Source organism: Camarhynchus parvulus, chromosome 5 (assembly GCF_901933205.1).
Source record: "Camarhynchus parvulus chromosome 5, STF_HiC, whole genome shotgun sequence".
Classification (NCBI taxonomy): domain Eukaryota; kingdom Metazoa; phylum Chordata; class Aves; order Passeriformes; family Thraupidae; genus Camarhynchus; species Camarhynchus parvulus.
This window is the reverse complement of record NC_044575.1, coordinates 24761269-24775914: the sequence shown is the minus strand read 5'-3', so window position 1 is coordinate 24775914 and position 14646 is coordinate 24761269. Positions and strand designations below refer to the sequence as shown.

At 40.3% G+C, this 14646-nt stretch overlaps 1 protein-coding gene across 2 annotated transcripts in view; it reads left to right on the top strand.

The window, feature by feature from the left end:
* The window catches only part of RPAP1 (RNA polymerase II associated protein 1), a 38809-nt gene that overhangs the window by 11083 nt on the left and 13080 nt on the right, over positions 1 to 14646 (top strand). For both annotated transcript variants that reach the window (XM_030949145.1, XM_030949144.1), the window contains exons 7-16: positions 425 to 631; positions 4129 to 4244; positions 4659 to 4757; positions 5219 to 5320; positions 6157 to 6324; positions 8605 to 8787; positions 10459 to 10593; positions 10771 to 10950; positions 12939 to 13096; positions 14374 to 14544. In XM_030949145.1, the coding sequence (XP_030805005.1) occupies positions 425 to 631; positions 4129 to 4244; positions 4659 to 4757; positions 5219 to 5320; positions 6157 to 6324; positions 8605 to 8787; positions 10459 to 10593; positions 10771 to 10950; positions 12939 to 13096; positions 14374 to 14544 (1519 nt within the window). The remainder of the gene's footprint in view (positions 1 to 424; positions 632 to 4128; positions 4245 to 4658; positions 4758 to 5218; positions 5321 to 6156; positions 6325 to 8604; positions 8788 to 10458; positions 10594 to 10770; positions 10951 to 12938; positions 13097 to 14373; positions 14545 to 14646) is intronic.

Genomic DNA, 14646 nt, shown 5'->3' with positions numbered 1-14646 from the left:
TGTGAGGTCTGTCGTGTGTATTCTTCTAGTGTTCAGACTGATGCCACTGGCAGGGACCACAGACCAGAATTCTCTCCACAGTTTATAGTCATGTTTAGATGTCCCATTTGAGTGGCAGTGAGGGGAAAAGAAGCAGTTATCTTTATTTGTAAGTTGGGAAAGTAGAATTTTTGTGGTTGCTTTACCCTGAAAGACATTTGTCAGTTCTTTCTCTGGTGTCTCCTCACCAGACAGTTACACGCACCTTATGTGTCTAAGGGGTCATGAAGCAGTGGAGGGCCTCAGTTTGAAGAGAAGTGACAGCTGGTAAGAGAAAGAGGACATGTAGGAAAGACTGAAACATAAATAGCAGGAGCTATAGGCATGTGAAGTATTTTGAGACTTTCTGTCACATCTTTATCTGTCTCTTTGTCAATACTTGCAGATCCCAGTTTAGTTGCTTTCTTGAAATCACAACGTGGTAACAATGAAGGCCAGAAAAAGGAATTAAAAATGGAACTAAACAGACCGGAGGAGTTTGTGGAATCTCTGCCTGTGGCTCAGCATGGTGTAAGATCATCTCTTTCCATGCAGGAGTCAGGTCTGGAAGAACATGTAAGGAAGGAAGAAAATACAAAGGTAGAAATCATGGGTAAGAAACAAAGTGCATATTGTTAATTTTCTGAGCAGAAATAGAAGATTTATGTGATGTTTACATCAGCCTAATTTGTAGTGATCCAAATCTGAATTTTATCATTATATTTAAAAAATATGTATTTTGGGTTCAAAAAAGACATCTCTAGATGGGCTCCACAAATTAGGAAGGTGGTACACTATATAATGGAAGTGGCCTGTTCATTGAGAGATCGTGGTTTTTGAAATTTATTCTAAGGCCTCTGAAGGGAAAATGTGTGTTAAACTAGGCATCATTGCTCTTCTGTTCAGTCAGGTGAACAAGGAAACAGAAGAGTGTACTAGTGAGATTCAACTGGTGCCTCAATAATTTCTTTTAACTGGTACTGGTTGGAGACAAGAGAGTGTTGGGTAGGTATGGGTTAAAAATTTGTTCACAGGATAGCACAGAGATGGCAATCACTCTCACTTCAGGGAAATTGCTCATATAGAGCATGTATGTCTTAGTGTGACACTGCTCCTGATGGCCCCACTCTGTGTATCTCAGAAGCCACTCAGTGATTTTTCACAGAACAGGGTTCTTTGTGCTTTGGATGGAAGGGGAAGTACTAAGGTGTGGAATGTCCTGCTTTTCATGGAGTTCTACAGAGCTATTGTCTCCTATGACAGAACCTTTTAATGCTCAATTTTTGCCTGTATGAGGAGAAAGCTGCTTTATCTGCAGTAGCTAGAGCAACCCCATATATTCTCATGGCACAGAAAGGACTAGCTTTCCATTTAGGCTTCTGCTCTTACTGTTGCTTTCCTCACTGCGTTTTTTCTTTAGCAATTTCATTTTCTCTGTTGTGATTTTTAAGCTTCTATTGTCATTTCCCCCCCACTTTTGTTCCTAACATACTTGTCCCGCAATTTCATGTCAATTTTTGCTTTTCTCCATCTCTTGATCCTCTTTTCTAATGCATCCTTTGTGTTCCAGTGTAACCTGCAGAGTGATTAAAGAAGTCTCTGAATCACTTTGGGATTTCAGATTGATGTTTGCAAGAGATAACAAGTATTTACCATTTTCTTGCTGAGAGGGATGAGTCTGTCAGTGTATATGTGTGTGTGTACATGTGCAGGAGAAGTAAAGCTCAGCCTCTTTTTGAGGAAGACACTTCACTGAACAGTCCTTTTGCAGTTTCTCCCCAAGTTTTACTTTTTCACAAATCCATCTTAATTAAAGGGACTATTTTTAGTTCTTTTTAGTCCCAGAACAACTGAGTGCCTAAGTAGCACCAGGTCAAGTGACATCTTTTCATCTCCTGAGAGCAATAGAAGCATGTTGTTCAGCCTGTAATGGTAATAATAGTAATGCTCTTGGGAATAGCTCAATGTTTAAAACATTGTGTGCTGGCATCTTTTGCCTCCTATAGAAGACAGCACAGAAAAAAAAGAGGAGTTTTTCCAGGATATTTGAAACAGCAAAGGGTGAGCTGAAACACAGTTAAAAAAACAAGGGAAGCCTTTTCAGTGCCTTAGTTTATGCCTGCAGCCCATCTTGGCCATTAGGAGATGTAGAAATTAATTTGACATTAGCACTTATTGTTGGAATTTCAGCATCTGTTTATCTGGGCTATTCATGCTGCATCAGAAGTAAATGCAGCATGAATAGCCCAGCAGAAATGGTTACACTGAATTTCCAGTGATGACACAAAGCAATAAGATTGCTGAAAAGTCACACCTGCCTCTCTAATGATATAAAAGGCTACTGTTTGTTAGAAACAAGATAGGGAAACCTTTATCCAGCAACTTGTAACCTTATCAAATGGAAAAGTAAATTCTGTCACTGAGAGAAAACAGGAAGCAAAGCAAAAAGAGAAGAGGTTGAGTGGTAGCCTTTAATGTAACCCAAGTCTGAGAAAGTTCAGTGCAAATGTTGTGTTCACACTGCCAGCTTGTGCTTCTGTAAAAGGATTTCTCTGTAACAGTCTGCTGATGCCTTGAAATACATATCCATCTTTTCTTGTTGACAAGATCATTGTACTAAGGGCTTCTAGTAACATGCATAATCTTATTCATAAAATGATTAGCTCAACCCTGTCAATTTAGTGATTAATAGAGAAAACATTTTGTTAAATTACAAATGTCGATATATTTTGTTTTTCTGCTGATTCTATTTCCTCTCATGTTGCATCTACCACCCACAAACATTCCACTTTCGTACATTTCAGATGTTTTTTTCCTTCACTTCAATTAAAATGCATACTGAGCCTTTGGCTGAAATTCTGCAGAACAGCTTTCTGGCTGAGCAAGATAACTCTGTGCTTGGCTCCTTGCCTGATTCAATACCACATTGATCATAAGGGTGAAGCTTCATTCTGGAGAGGATGAGTGCCCTTCTTGAAAGTTTATCTGCTAATTAGATAACCGGAAGAAGGTAAAAGGTTAAGTTTCAGGCCAGTTATCAGCAGGAAAAGATCTGATGAAAGAAGAGCATCTCTGTGGGACTCGTTGTTCCTTGCAAGAGAAGACCAGAGTGCTAGGATTAATAGCTGCAATGCAGATGAGTTCTAGGCTGCTCCTGGAGGAGTGATGCTAATGCTTTCCATGCCCTTAGGGGCTGCCTGTTACTGTCCTTACATGTGCTTTCTTTTGAGATAGCGAAAACTTCTTAGCTCATCTCTTCTTATTTTGGTTTGGGGTAGTATCCTAGTGGCAAAGCCTTACCTTTCCTGGTTATATCTCTCTGGTCTCTTCACTTGTGAGATTCTTCCACACGGTGATGTATCTCTTTCCTTGGGCAGCTGTTGTGATGTCAGGCACGAATGTCTTGTTTGTCAAATTCTAGTAGTCAAAGCTCTTTATAAAGCTAAATTAGTAATTTCTTCCTTTAGTATTTGCACCTTTGTAATTCTTGTTCAACTGTCCAGTTTCCCCACTGAGCTGTCAGGAAAGCTGTGCAAATTTTCAGCCGTTTTGATCTTTTCTTCCCAAGATGATCTCTTCAAGCCTTTAGGGAGGGATACTGAATAGCAGCATCACAAATGCAACCAAAGCACAAATATTGAGCTGCCTTCAGTGTATCTAGGCTAAAATCTTGCTGTCTTCCTATAATTTGCTGGGACTCTGCTTTAATACTTTTCAATTTCATGTCCCTCCTAACACTCTCTTCCTTGAGTGATACTAGTTTCCTTTCTCAAAAGTAGGGCTGATAGTATTTTTTCTGCACTGGTTCTGGTAATTTTGCCTTACTTGTGTCCTGACTTCTGTTCGACTTCTCCTAAATTAGCATTGTTTGAATTTCATTACTGTGCTGTTTGCTTCCTCTTCTTGCTCTCATGAAAGATGAAAATAGCTTTAAACCTTTGATGTTTATGCACTAGACAACAGTCAGTTTGAAAATGGTTTTCTTTTTATTTTACATAATCTTATATTTGATACAGTCTTTAAGCTGAGTAGCTTGGCAAAGAAGGAATAGTATTTCCTTCATCACTGCCTTGGAAGGTAAGACTGACATTTCTTTCTTCCCACACAAAGATGATGATCTGCCTGTGAAGCCCAGGAAGGAGTGGATTCACATGGACAATGTAGAGTTTGAGAAGCTGGAATGGATGAAAGATTTGCCCTCACCTCGGCAGAAGAAAACCAAAAAGGTTTGAAAGCAGAAACTGATACTTTGCATGTTTGTGTCTGGATCATGCTTCTCAGCAATAACAGTTTTGAAGGCTTCAAAAACAAGTCCTCTGGCTGCTCAGTCTGTGGAATTTCATCAGGTTGAAAGATTCCCCATTTTCTTTCACAGGATGGGATGATACAGGATCAGTTCAGTCTGTAGCACTCAGGAGAGCTAGGAAGTGAGAGTCTAGCCATTGTAATCTGGGATGAAACAGGTGTAAAACTGAGAAAAAAGGAAAGATAGGGGTATATTTTTAAAAAAGAATTTGAGGCCTGATGAGTTTTTGAACTGTTATCTTCTGGCAGGTGATGTAAAAGGTGTTATTTTAAGAGAAGAATTGAGTGGACAGCAATAGAAATAATAGTTTTCTCCCTCCACCCTTTTGCCATAGGGAATGCAAGCTCGATTCAGTTTAAAGGGAGAATTGATTCCTGCAGATGCTGATTTGCCAACACATCTAGGCTTGCACCACCATGGAGAAGAGGCAGAGGTAGGTGGGTGTAATATAATAGAAAAGGTACACACATTTCTGTTTTCTGTGTTAAATTTTGTAGATTCCTTTTGTATCAAGCTTTTCAGTGACAAAAGACCCTTCAAAAAGTGCAGTAATTTTTCTTTAGAAACAAACTCCTGAAGAAAGTTGTGTCTGCATGCATTAACTGCATTATTTCCAGAAAACTGTTGATGCTTTTTCTCTTTAATGCTATTAAAGTTCTGTGGTGTTGGAAAAAGGTGCACATACTTCCTTTGCTTAAGAAGTTCAATTTTCTGCTGTGACATCTAAGATTAGAATCTCTTCTGCAATTGCCACAAAGCGGCAAACAACATTGGCTTGCAATTTGTCTTCGCTTATGCAGTATGTTACAGGTAATCTTATTTTAAGGGACCTGTTTTTAGCTGTAGCTGAGGGTGTTTTTTGGTTTCTTTGTTTTGTTTCCCCCTGCCATTTAGAGAGCTGGTTATTCTCTGCAAGAGCTCTTTCATCTGTCTCGCAGCCAAGTTACACAACAGAGGACACTGGCTCTACAGGTCTTAGGTCGTATTGTTCAAAGGGTAAGTCACTTCAAGGAATTTCTCCCCATAACTCAAGTTTCTGGTGGATCAGGCAGGGCCCAAATTCTCTGGTACTAGTTGTTTGTTTTCTGCTGTTCAGCGAAGATGAGCAAAGTCACCAACAGGGCATTCTGTTCCACTGAGGATCCTTACTGTTAGATAAGCTAAGTGTTGGGATGTGACAAACTGAGATGCAGGTTTCTCTGGATAGTTCCAGAGTATTGTTCTCCCAACAGGTTGTTTCAGGTGCTGTTCAGCAGCAGTGGTGTAATTTCAGTTCTCTTGTTAATTTGGATGCACATTGGTTTTTTTTAATGTTATTTTTGTGACAAGCCTATTCTTGGCATTGACCCCTCCACTCCTGTTGTCTGAGCCAGCTTCATGATGTGCATTTTCTGTAGGAGGTGAGAAAGAGCCAAGCCTACTCACAGAGCAATGTGCCAAGAGGAAAAAGCAAAATGAATACTTCTGTGCACATTTCTACCTAACTTTTGGGGGAAGTGCTAACATTCCCTCTAATGGTACTGGAATAGAGAAGAAGCAACTTGGTGGTTTTGAGAAGGGTGATGGAGCAGAACACAATGAAGTCAAAAGATGAGTGCAGACAAGTGCAGACTTTAGAAAGAAGGGTTTCTTGCACTAAGGAACTACAGCTATGTTCTTCTGTAGAATGAATGGAGGATAAATTATAGGAAGAATAACCTCCGCACAGTTTAGCAGCTTTACAGTAGAAGTGGAAAGAGGCAAAGATGTAAAATGTTGAGATGTGACAGCCCAGAGATGTATCCAGCTGAGATGACACAGCCTTAACCCTGGCTCTGTCTGGCACTTTCCAGGCCAGGGCTGGAGAGTTTGCTTCCTCGTTGAAGGGCAGCATTCTGCGTCTGCTGCTTGATGCTGGCTTTCTCTTCTTGCTGCGCTTCTCGCTGGATGATGTAGTGGAAAATGTCGTGGCAGCATCCGTTGGTGCTCTCCGGGCTCTGCTGGCATCACTTGATGATGAGGTAAGATGATCACTCAGAGCCTGGGTTTGATTTAGGCTGAGCTGTTTACAGGAATCAGAATGAGAAGACATTGTAAGTAGCTTGAACAAAGGTTTACTGGACATGTTAGCTTAATGGTGAGTAGAATGTCATTGCTGTGCTTTGAGACAGATGATGGAGTGTGTTATCCCAGTTTGAGGGATTCAGGTATCTTTTTTTTTCTCACTGTTTGAATTACCTCTGCCCTATGATTAAATTCAGTGCATGCTGCTGAGTTTCTTCTTTTTATATCTTTGCAATCTAGATCAGGCCACTACTAATGTATATGTAGAATTTTATTTTTTAATGTTCCCTTTGGTTGTTTTCTTAATTCATAGTTTTTCTGCTTCTTAACAGATTAAATATTCTCCGTGCTTTCCTTTATGCTTCATAATAATGCTGTTCTCTTTTTCTCTCATTGTCCATTTCTGCTGTTCCCTTGTGGTTTTGTAACATTGATATGTACCTAATTTTGCCTGTTCATGTGTTTGTTTTCTCACTGATGCTTTTTCACCTGTAAGAAGGTTGACTTCTTGTAGATTTTCAGGGCTCTAGACAGCCTAGAGCAGCCAGATTAAGATGTACTCCTGGTTGGACAGAAGCAATCTGATATAGACTGGCTTCCAAGTACCTTCCTTGAGAGCTGCTTTTCTCTTAAAGGCAAAGGAGCTGGTGATAGAAGAGATGGGGTAGAAGTACCCTGCAACTTCTGCCAGGCCTGTAGAGCTGTCCCTAGTGGGAGGCAAGAGAAATGAAGGAGTAGGTAGCTTTCTCCACATTTTGCTACTTTTCTATCTATAAGCCCAGGGGAGTTCTGCTAGATGAATCCTGCCCACCCATCGTAGGTAGTTAGTACTATGAATCAGCGTCTTAATGTACTTTTTCTCTCCTCTGGTGTTACTCTGGTTTATAAGTGTCTGCAGTGCTCTGATTTTTCAGATCAAAGCCTGTGGTGAGATGTCTTGTGTAAGTGGGGATTGCTGACTCTTGCTGCCAGAAGCAGCACTGTGAATGCTGTGTCAGTATATCTTCTAACCCAAAGAGTCCTTCCTAGAGTCTCGTGTTGCTGAATTTCAAAAGGTCTCTGAGGAAGGGACACGGTTGGAAGCCTGGCCTTCTGCTCCAGGATTTGTAAGACAAATAGGATTTATCCACACTGCAAACATAGAAGACCAACACACATAAAAATCATGCTGTCCGAAGGTTTTGTTTATCCTTCAATGGCTATGGGAAGGAAGCAACTTTCTTTTTGTTTCCTTTGATGACCCAGCTACCTCATCTTAATGCTTTTGCTTCTCTTGGTGGAAGGAAGACTATAGTCCCAAACTCTGTATTCCAGATGGACTCATGGCTTCATCCCTTTGAGTCAGGCCTCTTCTGACCATGCCATTCACTCATCATATTTCATATTGCACTGGGGGATGTTTTGATGTCTGATAATAGCTTGTGCTTCTTTGGTACTTGGCAATTGAAGTCTACCACTACTTTTCTGTGTAATGTGGTGTTTGTTTCTGATTGTGGGTGCAGGAAATAGAAAATTATAGCAGTTATTAAGCAGTGCAAGCATTTGATTTGGCTGTCTTTCATATTCTAAAAATTTTGGGGGAAGTAGGTCTGTCATGGGAGCAATCCCCTCTCTGAAGAATTGGAACTATTACCCTAGTTGGGCTGTTACCCTAGAACTTGAGAGTACCTGACACTGTCATCAGCTGTGAACAAAAAAAAGAGGTTTTTCTAATTGCTTAAGCTGAGGGATGTTCAAACAAAAGTGTAGCAAACATGAGCAAATAGACCAAGTAGTCTTTATCATATCAATTTTTGCATGATCTGTCTGTGTTATTTGTGACCTAGGTTCCCCACAGGTCCAAAAGTAGGAAACCAATTAGTACCAAATTTCTGTCTAATGCCTAGAGCCTTGGTAGTTTTTTATTTATTTATTTACTTATTTATAATCCTTTTTTTTCCCAGTTAAACTAAATTTCTGTTAGCTGTGTAGTGAATTTAATTCATGTCACAGTAATTATTTTTACAGGGTTTTTCCAAGTCTCTGTGTGTGTAAGGCCAAAATAATTTCCCTGAAAAAGCATTGAATTCTACTTGTATATGTTTAGAATAGTTTTTATTGTCTTCGCATTTTCTTGGGATTATATAGGAATCAATGAAGCATTCCATATTCAAAAGCATCCCCGAAAAGTTTTTGTCTTTGTGTTTTTGTTTTTCTTGATGAGAATTTTATTCTGTATGCTTTAACACTCCTTCTAGAAATATCTCGATTGGACTTTCTCATGGTACCAAGGGACGGCTGCATTTCCCTTTGTCCCTAACAATGAGGAGGAAGAAGAGGAGGAAGAGGAAGACTTAAATGGAACAGAGAAATCTCAAAATAAAAAATTAAAGGATGAAAACAAGCCAGACCCAGATGTGGCCCGATATGATGTTGTAAAGGTAACTACAGAGTTAGACCCAGAAGCTTTTTATGAAAATAGGCTCAGCACAGTGCTGTATGTGCTGTTGAAACATCCATTCTCCTGTGCATGCTGTACAAGAGTATTCTGAACAAGAATTAAAACTTTCCTGGCTGTTGGTTATTGTTTTCCTGTCATATATTACCAGGAGGATAATTTTATTGGTCTCTTAAAATGCTGAGACTTGACTTGTGTGGTTTCAGTATTATTAATATCTCTTAACTTCCTCTAGGGAATTCAACAACAAACACACTGATGACCTGGTAAGATGTCCTGAAAGACTGCATATAGACATGACTTTCAGGCTCACTTACTTGAATTCAAAATGAAAAGGTTTCAGCCATTTTTAAAATGTCTATATGCACTTTTTAGAATTTAAACTAGAATATTACAGTTAGATAGTTCAGAACTAGTAGATTTGTACAGTGATTTTTTTTTATTTGACATAAAGTGGCTATTTACCATTTCCCCAGATGTCATGTTTGCATTTCTCAGATTAAGATTTTTACAGTGTTCAGAATGAACTTCTCCCACATTTTAAACCTAATCCTGTATTTTTCATAGGAGATGTAAAAACAGCAAACTTTGTTATCTCAAACAGCCTTGGTGGTGCCAATGCACCCCTCTTGCCTGCTGCAATCATTAAAACCTGTGATCACATCACTTAATCCTTGAACTTGTGTTTGAACAGCACTTGGTCTAAAAGCATCATTGGGTGCATGAATTACTGTACTTGGGCATTTGGTCTTGTTTAGAGGCTTCATGATTTCAGATATGTTCTGCTAGGTGTGTGGCGCTGTTTAAAAAATGTAACAAAAGGGTGGTAGATAGACAGGAGGTCAGTTTGTGATTCTGTAAACTGTGTCATGGTTCAGAGTAATTCAGCTTGTTCTGAGTGGGCTGAACTTAGAAGGTATTTGGGATCAAATTCCCCTCTATTCCCATTGCTGTACACGTCCATTTCATGCTTGCTTATTGGCTGTTAGAACCCAATTGTTCCAGACAGTTGGAAAAGCAGTATTTAAACTACCTGCTAAACTTGGTCAGGCCTAGAGCTACAACTTGCTTGGCTGTAAATTTTTAAAAGTATCAGTAATATGAATGCATTCCTGATTCTGGGAAAAGGCACATCCATAATACCTGCATCACACTGTTATGTAAATTGATGATTTGTTTCCTGGCACTGCCACTGATCACATCATCCCTATGCATATCTTTTCTTACTGCAAAATAGGAATTTGTGTCTGTTCTATGTTTCTGTCAACTTACTCTGATGTGACAGGTGCTCTGAGTGCTGCATTAGCTGGAGGTGGTGTCTAACCAAAATTATTCAAGGACCATGAGAACCTTCTTCTTTTATAGGGAAGGTTATTTCCCTGTCACTTAGAGTTTTATACTCTGGAAAACACAAGTATCCAAACCCCTCCAGTGGTCTGATTCAGAACAGAATTAAAGTTGTTTCTGCTCTGTTAGATAGCTCTTGCTCATTTGCCAGCATACTTGCAAATACACAGAAACTTGTTTAATGACTCCTAATTTTAAAACAGTCTCTGGAGAGACTGTTGTGAGTTTGGGTTCCAGCAATTGAATAACAGAGAGCACTTGTTTAGACCCTTACTGATTTTTTTTCCTTTTTTTTAACACCTTTCAGGGACTTTTGAAGACAAGGATCCAGCACCGGCTGAGGTACATCCTAGAGGTGGTGCGACCTGTTCCATCAGTAGTTCAGAATATACTGCACATCCTCACCCATATAGCAAGGCACTCCTCTGAGGCATGCAGCCAGGTAAATCTCCCATTGAATAAGAGCTTGGGAATGATAGAGAAAGGTTTGGAAAGGGAAGAAAGATCGGGTGAAGTTATGGCAAGGAGATCAGACAAACTTGTCTGTTTCGCATGTCTTCTGCACGTCTGCATGACTGCACACCTTTAGTTACTTGTGCTCCCTGCTATTCCTCTGCAGCTGCTTGACTGTCCTCGATTGATTGAGACCATTGTCAGGGAATTTCTCCCTACTCAGTGGGATCCCAAAGTGGCTGAACCAGGGTTTTTACTTACCAGTCTCCACGGAGTTGCTTGTGCCAGTGCTATGAAGTTCATCAGGGTCTTGGCATCTGGAGGCCGAAATGCAACAGCCAGGCTGGTGAGTGGTTCCTGGAAGAGCTTTTTTGATTGCAGAGGCCTTGGTTCTCTATGCCTTACTGCCTAAATAAAGACAGAAAGCTAACTAGAGGTGACTGTGAGCTGAAGCTGAAGAAATACGGGTGAGGAAGATGCATTAATATATTTTGAAGGAATTGTTGACAGAGTCATAAAAATGATGCTTCTCCTGAACAATGGTAGATGAGCTGGCTTGAGTTTTACTCTGCTTTTTTATGGTTTGTGTAATGCACTCATGTGAAAGTCACAGAGCCCAGCAGGGTGATACTGACCAAGAACAGATGTTTAGAGCATGCATTGATGTGTGATGCTCTGTACACTCCCATGTTTCAGTGATAGGCAGCATAAGACTGTATAAACCAGAGACTTAACCACTATCCTTGTGTTTTGCAACCCTGGCTGAACTTTTCTGCCATTAATTTGTCTTAATAATTGTGATAATTCATCAGTGTTTTCAACTCCTCTTAACTTCTGGACAAGTTTTCCACTTCAGAGGTAATTGCATTCCCTCATATAGGTTGTCATGCTGGTGCTATAAATGCATGAAATCTACCAAGAGCAGCACCCATTACAGTGTAAAGAGCACTTCTTAGGCTTTTTGATTCACTGTTGTTAACAGCACCTAACAAATTGCTACCCAGGAAAATGCTACTGTCAACAGAACACCAGTCTGTGCTGTAAAGTATAGAGAACAGTGGTGGATAGTGGGATGTTTGAAGACTTTAAGTCATGCTAGGTACGTAACAGAGTAAAATTCAGATATTTTTCTACTTCAGGCTTTATGTACTCCAAGTATTTCAAAGTGTGGAAAAATTGCTTAGAAGGTTCTTGACACTCAGGCTTTGCTACTGTTACACTGTCCTATGTTCTGTTGCATGTAATTAAACATGGGAGTGAAAGATAATGAAAAACTAAATCAAAACCATCAATGTAGGAATTTATTTTAGCTAACAACAAAGTTCTTCCATCTTCCTCCTGGAAGTAAATTTGGCTTTGTCCTCTCTTCTGTAGAAGAGGTGTCAGAATTTATAGTTTTGACTCATCAGCTCCTTTGCTTTCTTGCTGGTGTGCATTGATTTCCGTACAAGATGTCTCTAAAGCATTTGAAATTTAAATTACCTATAATATCTCCTTGTGCTGTGAAAAAGACATTGTTGCCTCATTTGTTTAGACAGAGCACATAGAAGCTTTTTTATGTGTGGGAGAAGGAAAGAGAAGCTCTTTTTTATGGTTAAGTAAAAATACCCAGATGTAGGGGAGGATAAAAATTATTTCTAGGGAACTGCAAATGAGTCATGTCATGCTTAATTCAATACCAAAATAACCTCAGAACATTTCCAAGGCATCAAAATTCTATAACCTTATGAAAGTAATAGGCAGGAGGTACCCTTTGCATAAAATAAACTCTGAATTATCGAAAGACTTAGGTTGTAGAACCCCTGAAACCCATCTAGTGTGACCTTCCCAAAAGAATGTCAGCATCAGTTCAGTACTTTTGTGGACATCGTTTTTCACAAAATATATCTTTACATGTAAGCTTGACTAAGAGAGTCACATTTATGACTATTTAAGGAAGGATAATTATATATTTTTTTAAAAATCAGTTAAATGCTGCAGAGAGCATCCAAAACAGGAGTGTGTGTGGGGCAGACAAACCTCTATCAGAAATTATTTAAGTGTAGTTCGTTTGTGTTAGGAATGGATTAGGTACCCCATGGCATCTCTTGCAGGAATAGTTCTCTCTTAATAGCCATTGACCATTTAGTGATCCTTGGTAGTCTGCTCCTTGAGACTGTGCAAAATAAAAGCAGATTTGAGCAGTGCAAGAGGAGCTCAGAATGAGCTGAATTGAAATCTGCAGCTCTTTGTGTGTGTCAGAGCAATGAGGTAATGATGCATGCACCTGATGCCCCTTATCCCTTTGTCTTTTTTATTCTTCATCCTTTTCTTTTTGCTTGATTTGTTTCACAGCTTGGCAAATTTGAGCTGAAGAGTCGGTTGAGTCGTTTTGTCGCTGAAGAGCCTGTGGATGTGCCCCTGCCGAGGGAGGAAGCCACGCGGCTGAGCACCGAAGCCTTCCGGCTGTGGGCGGTGGCTGCCGGCTACGGGCAGGCCTGCGACCTCTACAGGTACAGCTCCGGGCTGGACACCTGGGATGGGGGGCACGACAGAGCAATGGACACCCTGTTCAGAGGGTCAGAGAGAAGCCTCTCCAGGCTCAGTCTCCATTCCCTTCAGGGTGTCTCACCTCACTTTCTCCTGCCTCCTGCAGTAAAACTCAGTTTCTAAGTGCTTTGTATTGCCTTCTGCTGGTTGTTCACTATCTCCTGTGTTCAAGTTCTGCTATTTTGTTGTTTCTGCTTTGCAGTGGGAGACACTGTATCTTTTTAGGGCTGCATATTTTTATCCTTGAAGGGATGAATTATCTGTGCTTGTATGACATCAAAACACGTGGTTTGCAGCACACCCAGAACTGAATGTGCTTGACCTAGGGGCAGTCTGTGGGTAGCAGTCACCACACTGAGTGGGGCTGAGTGATGCAGACAAACTTCATGATGCATCGACTTCCAGGTCAGGACAAGTTCTTGTGCTTGACTGCCAAGGTCTGCACCTGGTGTAGGTTTGACCTACCTCAAGCATTAAATCTGCATCCTGTAATTGGAAGAAGAGAGATGGCTGTGGAATTGCTCTAAAGTGGAGTAAAAGGGAGGACAGTATTGAGTTTCAGAAGGGAAATTCTCATCCACAGCAGCATTTTGTCTTCTTTGGCACAATCTGATTTATGATTTAAAAAGAGTAAAAACTATATATACTATTTTAGCAGTGTAAATCATGTTGAGGAAAGAAACAGGAGAAGATTCTTTAACATTGCAAGATTGTAAGTGTGGCTGAGAATGTGAGAGCTATTCCCCAGCAAGAATAAAATCAAAGTATTTTTTTCAAGAGATAATCAGAGTACATGGAGGCAGAGTATTAGGTAGGTCCCATTCAGATGAAATTAGAATAGCAGTAGTCTTCCTTTGTCATCTTTTTTCTATGTCAGTTATTTTTGTTATTGTGGTGGTGGTGGTGGTTCTCATAATCAAATCTTAACAATCTTTATAAATAAATTATTTGAGAGTGTAAAGAAGATAAAGCCAGATTCTTCCAGTGGAAAGTGAAGAGCCAATGGGCACAAATGGAAATACAGGAAATTCCACTGAAGTGTTTTTACTGTAATCTTTACTAACTTTACTGTAAAGGTGATCAAACCCTGGAGCATTGTTGCACAGCAAGGTACTTGGAGATATTCAAAATCCGACTGGATATATCCCTACGCAATCTTCGTCTTGCTGGCCTATCTTGAAGTACATATGATCTCCAGAGACCCTTTCCAACCATATGCATTCTGTGATTCATACTACAGTGATCTCTACCCTGTACTGGTGAGGATACTGCAGTCCCTGCCGGAGTTGCTCAGTGGGAAGAGCCCTGTGGTTGAGTTGTCTGTGCAGCGAGCTGCAGCAGTGGTTACTCTGTTGACACATGTGACACAAACAGCAGGGTACACTGCCGAGCTGCAAGCCAAGTTGAGCAGGTAGGCTCTCTAAGTCACCATTCTGTGCATCTCAATAGTTGGCATCCCTCTTCCCTTTCTTTGGTTTGGAGACGTGGCTGTCACGTTTTTTTTTCCCCTCAT